The sequence below is a fragment of the Nicotiana tomentosiformis genome, chromosome 4 (assembly GCF_000390325.3).
Source record: "Nicotiana tomentosiformis chromosome 4, ASM39032v3, whole genome shotgun sequence".
Lineage (NCBI taxonomy): Eukaryota > Viridiplantae > Streptophyta > Magnoliopsida > Solanales > Solanaceae > Nicotiana > Nicotiana tomentosiformis.
This window is the reverse complement of record NC_090815.1, coordinates 119357875-119369450: the sequence shown is the minus strand read 5'-3', so window position 1 is coordinate 119369450 and position 11576 is coordinate 119357875. Positions and strand designations below refer to the sequence as shown.

At 34.1% G+C, this 11576-nt stretch overlaps 1 protein-coding gene across 1 annotated transcript; it reads right to left on the bottom strand.

Annotated features, from left to right (window-relative positions):
- Positions 1–2024: 2024 nt before the first annotated feature.
- Positions 2025–2684, bottom strand: LOC138910446 (uncharacterized). The gene has a single exon (XM_070201687.1). It carries the CDS (start codon positions 2682–2684, stop codon positions 2025–2027), a length of 660 nt encoding a protein of 219 aa, XP_070057788.1.
- Positions 2685–11576: the final 8892 nt, after the last annotated feature.

Sequence of the window (11576 nt, the reverse complement as noted above, 5' to 3'; positions counted from 1 at the left end):
GAGTTGGATAATCGTGGAAAAGAAAAAATTGTGGATTAAATTGGAGCAAGACGAGGTAAGTGTCTTGTCTAATTTTGTGAGGTGGAAATTACCTCATAGGTGATTAAAATTAAATAATTGTTGCTAATTGTGGGGGGCTATGTACGCACGTGGTGACGAGAGTCCGTGCGTAGCTACTATTAATGCTAAAGTCCGGGTAGTTTAGGACGCAAAGCATGCCTTACTTGTGTAAATTGTATTCTTTGATTTATTTATATTAATTGATATCTATATGAATATATTGTGAATTGTTAGATAAAGATATTAAATGATGGAAATCTCATAGGCTTGATTGTCTGTTTAAATCAATTAATTATTAAAAGAAATTGTTCTCCTCCCAAATTCATCTTATAATGAATATACTCTCCTTCCGGAGGCACATAAGAAAATGTCCTCCTTTCTTGTGGAGCGGGACGAACGCCTCGGCAGGATAGATGCATCTATGGATCGTGCCGCATGTCCCTCGGCAGTGTACACGACACTCTGGATCGAGCCGTACGTCCTCGGCAGAAATCATGCTTAATAATAATAATTACACGATACTTTAATAATTTATTTCAGCTTGTGAAACTAAGTAATAAATTGAAAAATCCTTGGAATTTAATGAAGTATTATTCTTGCTTGTTTAGGAATTAATTGTTACTCCTGTAAATAATATTTAATTGATAACTTGGAATTTATTTGAATTGAAGGAATTTAATTAATATATTGAAAATTGTTACATTTGAAGGAATTTGATTATTTTCGCTGATTAAATAAATTATTGTAAATTCTGTAAATCATGATGATTTAAAAATTCTAGTTTTATTTTATTTATTATTATTGACCCATAGTGATTGTCAAAGTCGGTCATCTCGTCTCTACCACTTCGAGATTAGGCTTGATACTTACTGGGTACACGTTGTTTTCGTACTCATACTGCACTTGCTGCACATTTTATTGTGCAAGTACATATATGTATAGCGGCCTTGTGGGTGCAGATGTGTGGTTAATAATTGTGGGAACATAGGTGAGCTGCATTCTATATTACAATCCGCAGCTAACAGAATCTCCGTCAGAGTTATTATACTTTCCTATCTAATTTGTATTCTGGACAGATGCTGTATTTTATTTTAATTCCCTAGTAAATGCTCATGCTCTTGTGACACCGGATTTTGGAAATGGTTGTGAATTGTTTAGAAATTTAGTTTTAAAAATATTTATCATTTACTCTATGAGTTTTATCTTTACTATTTCATTGAAGAAATTTTTATTTCAAAAATACTAAAATGGGTAATTAAGCTAATTGACTATAGTTGGCTTGCCTGACAGTGTTGTCCGGCACCATCATGACCTTTTTGGATTTTGGGTCGTGACATAAGGTTAGGCTTACGTCCTTTTCATATCTCATATGGTGTTTTAGAGACTAACTTAGTGGGAACTTTATTAAGTAAGTATGTTGCTGCTTCCAAAGCATATCTCCATAAATTTATTGGAAGATCAGTGAACCCTATCATAGATCTCACCATATCTAATAAGGTTCGATTTCTCCTTTCAGACACACCATTGTGTTGTGGTGTTCCTGTAGGTGTCCACTGGGAGAGAATCCCATTCTCTTTGATATACCTAATAAAATTTTTACTAAGATATTCTCCACCTCTATTAGACCTTAGTACTTTGATACTTTTTCCAGTCTGTTTCTCAACTTCACTACGGAACCTTTTGAACATTTCAAAAGACTCAGATTTGTGTTTCATAAGATACACAAATCCATATCTTGATATATCATCAGTGAAGATGATGAAGTAAGAATATCCACCTCTAGCTTGAATTTTTATGGGCCCACAAACATCTGTATGAATTAGTCTCAATAATTCAGAAGCTCTTTCTCCATTTCCAGTAAATGGAGATTTGGTCATTTTTCCTTTAAGACAAGATTCAGAAGTTGGATATGATTCAAAATCATACTTGTCAAGGTACCCTTCCTTATACAACTTGTTAATTCTTTACTCTCCAATATGACCAAGTCTACAATGCCAAAGGTATGTGTGATTCACTTTATCTCTTTTTCCCTTAAGAGTAGAAACTTGCATAATCGAATTTGCATTCACATTAGGTAAGACATAAACATCATGTTGGAGATAGCCATTCGCATAAAAATCATCACCATAATAAATAGAACAAATACCATTGCGTATGTTATTGCGAAACCCACGCTTGTCCAACATAGAAGCTGAAATTATGTTAGAAATAAATTTAGGAACATAATAACAATCATCTAACATAAGTACTTTGCCCGAAGGCATTATTAAAGAAATTGATCCTACAGCTATGGCTGCAACTTTTGCACCATTTCCAACTTGTAGATTAACCTCTCCTTTCTTTAGTCTCATACTTATCTTTAACCCTTTCAATATATAGCAGATGTTATAACTACTTCCAGTATCCAATACCCGCAGTGAAGAATTAGTAGTAGCTAAAGAAACCTTGAAAATATTTTTCATTAATATCTCACCTTGTTTCTTGTCCTTTAGAGTTGCAAGATACTCCTTGCAGTTTCTCTTCCAATGCTCTTTCTTCTTATAGTGAAAACATTCAACATCATATACTGACTGCAAGATCAAATCTTCATGCTCATCGATCACATCAATGAGCTTTTCATGCATGAGAACAATCTCAAACTTCTATACCAGTCATCAATGTTTGGTCCTACCAACTTGTTGATCTCAATTATTTCACGTAGTGATATAACAGACATTGAGAAATCTAAAATATAGAAAAGAAAAAGCAATAATATAAGAACATATTTACATATATCATAAAGACATGGACTTTTATCTAAATGATATTTTCACTAATTATTTTAAACTACTTACTCTCATTATAGTTTAAGAAATCTTTATTTCTGTTAGTGGAATAAAGGAATCCTTTAACAATATATATGAGCCCCTTAGAAGTCAAGTCGTTTCTCACATATATTTTAAAGGTAGGTACTCATACCAATTGCATCCCCATACAATTTCCTTAAATAGCTCTATGTTAAATAGTCCCCTGGTAGTCAGGTCGATCCTATTGGCATAGTTGAGTTCAACCATCATGATAGCAAAGAACTTGTTAAATTTTATACTCCCCGGGTAGTTCGGGCGTCTAGTGTAAAATTAAATAATTCTTTCAATCCATGCATCTAATGCAATAAATAATTCTAACATATTCTCGAACTATAAGTCTCCTGGTTGTCAGGCCGCTCCTTATAAATAAGAAATAAATAAAATTATTTATTTTGATGGATAGTTTTATTATAAAATATCTTATATTTTATTATTTAAGAACTCAAATTTTGTTAAGAGGGAATTGTTATTAAAACAACCTTTAATAAAATGATGATCAAATTTTTTATAGCACATGAAGTTAGTTCAAGTTGTCTACATGCTTAGTCCTAAATTAATTTACACCACATGCAATAAACAATTCAAAATTATCTAACGGACAAGCATGTGACATGAAGACGAAATTCAACATTCTTCTAACATGTTTATCTTGTATATCACATATATCACATAAAAATAATTCATGCCAGAGTATTATTATTAATTAACATCTCATAAAATAATAACAATTAAAATAACAGTAGAATTCAATAACCTATTATAGATTACCGTCGTATCTAAACTATCTCAGCAGTTTAACTTATATGTATACATATTTTATTCACAATAAAATAATATCAATCTAATATGCATTCAAACAATTTGACTATTGCACAATACACAAGTATTATGGTTTGAACTCTTCAAATATAATCTTAAAATATTTCGTAAATAAATTTTAGACACGAGAAACCATGGCTCTGATACCATTGAAGGATTGCATATAGATGTTCATAACACGCAGCGGAAGACAATAACAATTCTAGGCAGATCTTTTCGTGTTTAAACTATTATTTACATGTCAAAAATCGGATCTGAGATGTACCTGGTGAAGAGAGACTCGTTACAAAAGTTTTTTCGATAGTGCGAAGACTATATGCGTATCCACACCGAGAATGATCCTTGTTATCAACTCTTTGATCAATGAAGCACGCGAACAAACTGAACCAAAAATTGTGTTGAATGTTTTCTCAAAAATCTCAACCCAAAAGTAGAAGAACAAGAAACACTTTTCTTGTAATTGTATTTTCTCTCTTGGCTTTGTATTGCACTCCCACTTTCACAAAGTGATTTTTCTTTTCAAGAAATAATAATAATGCTGCAAATTTTTCTCCATCACCCTTTATATAGTATCACCTATAAACCCTTTTCCTATTTGGTTGAGGTAATGATTTACTTAAGGTAAAAGGTTAATTTCAAAATTAAACTTTATGGAATTTTGTAAGGAAAAATCGTAATCCCATTCTCAATGGGTTTTCCCGTGGCTGCCGATCATGGACTTTCCATGACGTCCAATTCCAAGCATTGGAATTTTCCTATTAAAACATGAAACCAATGTTTTGTTGCAGACGTCCTTTTATGGACTTTTATTTTTCGTCCAATTCTAAATTGGATTTCCAAATAATATATTATATACATACCTTATATAAATAAATATTAATTATATGTATATATATCACATATATATTTCAACCAAGAGATAATTTAATTTTCTATTCCAAATAGAAAACTTCAATTTATTCACAATATTAATTATATCTTTTGTGCCAGCAAAGAATATAATAATATTTCATTTGGACTAATAACTAAATTTATTTGACTAATTAAATTCTTTAATTTAATTATCAAATAGTAAAGTAATTAATCCTTTAGCAAAGGTTAGAACACTCGTTAGTGTGCGACCCCATAGGTTCAATACTAACCTGGTAGTAAATTGATCACATCAATATACTAATTAAGGATGGCGTCTAGCAACACTCCTTATCGACCGGATAGAATGAAGTATACAATTTACTCTCAAGAATCCGTAGAAGAATAATGTAGTAATTCCTTTTGTCCTTATAGCTCTGGGTCACCCTAGGATATGGTTCAACTGTCAAATCCTAATAGGCGACCAACTATGCGTTCATGTCAAATATAATCGACCATTGAATGACCTAAGAAACTATTTTCTTCTTTCATTCAATTGCCCTGGCCAAGGTCTTAGTTTGGTCTTTTATAATTCATGACAACATGGAGCTTAAACTCATTACCAAGAGTCGACAGGTTTTATCTTGATCAATCACAAATTTTACAAGTATTTAATCATACCAATATCGTTTCAACTATCGTCCTAGGGCTATAGGTGTCTAGTATCAAAGCACGATAAGTAACTTGTCAATTACTATGACGATCTCAGGTCAAAGGAAACCCTTACATCACATTCTTCAAGAGAATATCCTATTGACAGTTTATGGTAATTCTAACCATTAGAAATTATCCAATGAGTTGGTTCAATGATAATATCTCTATATGCATCATCTATCTATGTGATTTAGTTAATGAGATCAACTAATCTTTATCCCATAAAGACGATCACATAAATATTGATCTAACCGGATTGTCCAAATTAATAATCCTACGATCAAGAACAAATTTAGATTAAATTATAAGAAACTTCACCCTCATTATCATGATCTCCAGCACGATGACAAATCTCAAAATTTAATCAAGGACCTTGTTAAATTAATCAATTAATTAATAATAACTATGATAAACGAATATCAAATGCCATATATTTTAATATCAAATAATGTTCACAAAATATGTTCAAATCATCATTTATGAGATTGGATCTAGGGAATATCCACTATATCCCTAACAATATATGGAAAATGTGACGAAGTCCTATTTTAAGAACTTAAAGTTTCTGTCCAGTGGATTCTTCTTCGCGAACACGACCCTTGCCCCGTGAATCGACATCCGAACACCTCAAATCTAGTCACAATTAATTCGATATAGTCAACACAAATTATAGGAATTAATTCCAAATGAATATACTAATTTTCCAAAAAAATTCAAAATTCAATTCAAAATCGTCAGTGGGGCATACGTCTCGGAACCTGACAAAAGTTACATAATATGAACGCCCACTCAACCACGAGCTCAACCATACCAAATTTATAAAATTCTGATATTAACTCGACCTTCAAATCCTAAAATCTTATTTTTAAATCCCTAGACCCAAATCTTCCAATTTCACCTCAAAAACACGTAATCTAGTCGAAATACTCAATGATAATTCAATATTATTGACTAATAATGATCACAAGTGACTTACCCCAAGTTTTCCCGTGAATTCCCTCTGAAGAATCGCTCCAAACCGTGTGTTTGAAGTCTAAAAATGAGAAAGAACCTTGGAACCCCTCGTTTTAACTTTGCCAGTGTTTTCGCGTTTGCACAATTTTGACTACTTCTGTGCAACTATTTCTGTGGTTTTTCTTTCGCTTCTGCGCCTCCTTCGAAACTGCCGACAAAAGTCCGCTTCTGCGGTCAACCACGCGCATCTGCGATCCCAGCCCTTTCCAAACCAATGTCTCTCCTGCGCACCCAGGCTCGCTTCTGTGAGCCCGTACCTGCGAGATAATTTCCGCAGGTGCGATTGCTTCAGTAAATAGCGAATTTCTACCTTTGTTCTAAGTCCAAATTTGATATGTTAACCATCCGAAACACACCTGAGGCCCCCGGGACCTCAACCAAAAATACCAATAAGTCCCAAAACATCATACAAACTTTGTCGACGCCTCAAATCACATCAAACAATGCTAAAACACGAATCATACCCCAATTCAAGCTTAATGAAACTAAGAAATTCCAACTTCTACATTCGATGCCGAAACCTATTAAATCAAGTCTGATTGACCTCAAATTTTGCACACAAGTCAAAAATGATATAACATACCTATTCAAATTTCCGGAATCGCATTCAGACCCCGATATCAAAAAGTAAACTCCCCGATCAAACTTACAAACTTGAACTTCCTATTTTTAACATTTCATGCCTAATTTAACTACGGGCTTCCAAATAAATTTTCGGACACATGCCTAAGTCCAAAGTCACCATATGGAGCTATTGAAATCATCAAAACTCTATTTCGGGGTCATTTACACATAAGTTAATATCTGGTCAACTATTTTAACTTAAGCTTTCATCTTTGAGACTAAGTGTCTCAATTCATTTCGAAACCTCACTGGACCCGAACCAATTACCTCGGTAAGTCACATAACAACTGTAAAGAATAAAATGAGTAGTAATTGGGGGAACAGGACTGTAATACTCTAAAACAACTTTAATCAATTAATTCGATTTAATTAATAAAATTATAGGAATTTATTCCATATGAAAATATAAATTTTCCAACAAAATCCAATATTTAAATCGAAAATCGCATGTGGGGCTCACATTTTGGAACCCGACAAAAGTTATAAAATAGGAATGTCCATTCAACCATGAGTCCAAGCATACACAAATTACTAAATTCCGACATCAACTCGACCCTCAAATATTTAATTTAAACCAAGAGGTTTTTCTAAATCTCCCAACTTAAATCACCAATTAAATGTTTAAAACAACCATGGATTCGGGTAATTTGAACAAAATTGGGTTAAGAACACCTACCCCGTTGTTGTTCTTGAAAATCACCGCTTCCCAAGCTCCAATTCGTCAAAAATGGAAAATGTGACAGTCCCATTTTAAGAACTTAAAGTTTCTGTCCAGTGGATTCTTCTTCGCGAACACGACCCTTGCCCCGTGAATCGACATCCAAACGCCTCAAATCTAGTCACAATTAATTTGATATAGTCAACACAAATTATAGGAATTAATTCCAAATGAATATACTAATTTTACAAAAAAATTCGAAATTCAATTCAAAATCGTCAGTGGGGCACACGTCTCGGAACCTAACAAAAGTAACATAATATGAACGCCCACTCAACCACGAGCTCAACCATACCAAATTTATAAAATTCTGACATCAACTTGACCTTCAAATCCTAAAATCTTATTTTTAAATCCCTAGACCCAAATCTTCCAATTTCACCTCAAAAACACGTAATCTAGTCGAAATACTCAATGATAATTCAATATTATTGACTAATAATGATCACAAGTGACTTAACTCAAGTTTTCCCGTGAATTCCCTCTGAAGAATCTCTCCAAACCGTGTGTTTGAAGTTCAAAAATGAGAAAGAACCTTGGAACCCCTCGTTTTAACATTGCCAGTGTTTTCGCGTTTGCACAATTTTGACTACTTCTGTGCAACTGTTTCTGTGGTATTTCTTTCGCTTCTGTGCCTCCTTCGAAACTGCGGACAAAAGTCTGCTTCTGCGGTCAACCACGCGCATCTCTCCCAGCTCTTTCCAAACCAATGTCTCTCCTGCACACCCAGGCTCGCTTCTGTGAGCCCGTACCTGCGAGATAATTTCCGCAGGTGCGATTGCTTCAGTAAATAGCGAATTTCTACCTTTGTTCTAAGTCCAAATTTGATATGTTAACCATCCGGAACACACCTGAAGCCCCCGGGTCCTCAACCAAAAATACCAATAAGTCCCAAAACATCATACAAACTTTGTCGACGCCTTAAATCACATCAAACAATGCTAAAAACACGAATCATACCCCAATTCAAGCTTAATGAAACTAAGAAATTCCAACTTCTACATTCGATGCCGAAACCTATTAAATCAAGTCTGATTGACCTCAAATTTTGCACACAAGTCAAAAATGATATAACAAACCTATTCAAATTTCCGGAATCGCATTCAGACTCCGATATCAAAAAATAAACTCCCCCATCAAACTTACAAACTTAAACTTCCTATTTTTGACATTTCAAGCCTAATTTAACTACGGGCTTCCAAATAAATTTTCGGACACATGCCTAAGTCCAAAGTCACCATATGGAGCTATTGAAATCATCAAAACTCTATTTCGGGGTCATTTACACATAAGTCAATATTTGGTCAATTATTTCAACTTAAGCTTTCATCTTTGAGACTAAGTGTCTCAGTTCATTTCGAAACCTCACTGGACCCGAACCAATTACCTCGGTAAGTCACATAACAACGGTAAAGAACAAAATGAGTAGCAATTGAGGGAACAAGACTGTAATACTCTAAAACAACTTTAATCAATTAATTCGATTTAATTAATAAAATTATTGGAATTTATTCCATATGAAAATATAAATTTTCCAACAAAATCGAATATTTAAATCAAAAATCGCCCGTGGGGCCTACATCTCGGAACCCGACAAAAGTTATAAAATAGGAATGTCCATTCAACCATGAGTCCAAGAATACACAAATTACTAAATTCCGACATCAACTCGACCCTCAAATCTTCAATTTAAACCAAGAGGTTTTTCTAAATCTCCCAACTTAAATCACCAATTAAATGTTTAAAACAACCATGGATTCGGGTAATTTGAACAAAATTGGGTTAAGAACACCTACCCCGTTGTTGTTCTTGAAAATCGCCTCTTCCCAAGCTCCAATTCATCAAAAATAGAAAATGTGACAAAGTCCCATTTTGAGAACTTAAAGTTTCTGTCAAGTGGATTCTTCTTCGCGAACATGACCCTTGCCCCGTGAATCGACATCCGAACGCCTCAAATCTAGTCACAATTAATTTGATATAGTCAACACAAATTATAGGAATTAATTCCAAATGAATATACTAATTTTCCAAAAAAAATCAAAATTCAATTCAAAATCGTCAGTGGGGCACACGTCTCGGAACCTGACAAAAGTTACATAATATGAACGCCCACTCAACCACGAGCTCAACCATACAAAATTAACAAAATTCTGATATTAACTCGACCTTCAAATCCTAAAATCTTATTTTTAAATCCCTAGACCCAAATCTTCCAATTTCACCTCAAAAACACGTAATTTAGTCGAAATACTCAATGATAATTCAATATTATTGACTAAGAATGATCACAAGTGACTTACCTCAAGTTTTCCCGTGAATTCCCTCTGAAGAATCGCTCCAAACCGTGTGTTTGAAGTCTAAAAATGAGAAAGAACCTTGGAACCCCTCGTTTTAACATTGCCAGTGTTTTCGCGTTTGCACAATTTTGACTACTTCTGTGCAACTGTTTCTGTGGTATTTCTTTCGCTTCTGCGCCTCCTTCGAAACTGCCGACAAAAGTCCGCTTCTGCGGTCAACCACGCGCATCTGTGATCCCAGCCCTTTCCAAACCAATGTCTCTCCTACGCACCCAGGCTCGCTTCTGTGAGCCCGTACCTGCGAGATAATTTCAGCAGTTGCGATTGCTTCAGTAAATAGCGAATTTCTACCTTTGTTCTAAGTCCAAATTTGAAATGTTAACCATCCGAAATACACCTGAGGCCCCCGGGACCTCAACCAAAAATACCAATAAGTCCCAAAACATCATACAAACTTAGTCGAGGCCTCAAATCACATCAAACAATGCTAAAAACACGAATCATACCCCAATTCAAGCTTAATGAAACTAAGAAATTCCAACTTCTACATTCGATGCCGAAACCTATTAAATCAAATCTGATTGATCTCAAATTTTGCACATAAGTCAAAAATGAGATAACATACCTATTCAAATTTCCGGAATCGCATTCAGACCCTGATATCAAAAAGTAAACTCCCCGATCAAACTTACAAACTTAAACTTCCTATTTTCGTCATTTCAAGCCTAATTTAACTAAGAGCTTCCAAATAAATTTTCGGACACATTCCTAAGTCCAAAGTCACCATATGGAGCTATTGAAATCATCAAAACTCTATTTCGGGGTCATTTACACATAAGTCAATATTTGGTCAACTATTTCAACTTAAGCTTTCATCTTTGAGACTAAGTGTCTCAATTCATTTCGAAACCTCACTGGACCCGAACCAATTACCTCGAAAAGTCACATAACAACTGTAAAGAACGAAATGAGTAGTAATTGGGGGAACAGGATGTAATACTCTAAAACAACTTTAATCAATTAATTCGATTTAATCAATAAAATTATTGGAATTTATTCCTTATGAAAATATAAATTTTCCAACAAAATCCAATATTTAAATCGAAAATCGCCCGTAGGACCCACATCTCAGAATCCGATAAAAGTTATAAAATAGGAATGTCCATTCAACCATGAGTCCAAGCATACACAAATTACTAAATTCCGACATCAACTCGACCCTCAAATCTTCAATTTAAACCAAGAGGTTTTTCTAAATCTCCCAACTTAAATCACCAATTAAATGTTTAAAACAACAATGGATTCGGGTAATTTGAACAAAATTGAGTTAAGAATACCTACCCCGTTGTTGTTCTTGAAAATCGCCTCTTCCCAAGCTCCAATTCGTCAAAAATAAAAAATGTGACAAAGTCCCATTTTAATAACTTAAAGTTTCTGTCCAGTGGATTCTTCTTCGCGAACACGACCCTTGCCCCGTGAATCGACATCCGAACGCCTCAAATCTAGTTACAATTAATTCAATATAGTCAACACAAATTATGGGAATTAATTTCAAATGAATATACTAATTTTCCAAAAACATTCGAAATTCAATTCAAAATCGTCAGTAAGGCATACGTCTCGGAACCTGACAAA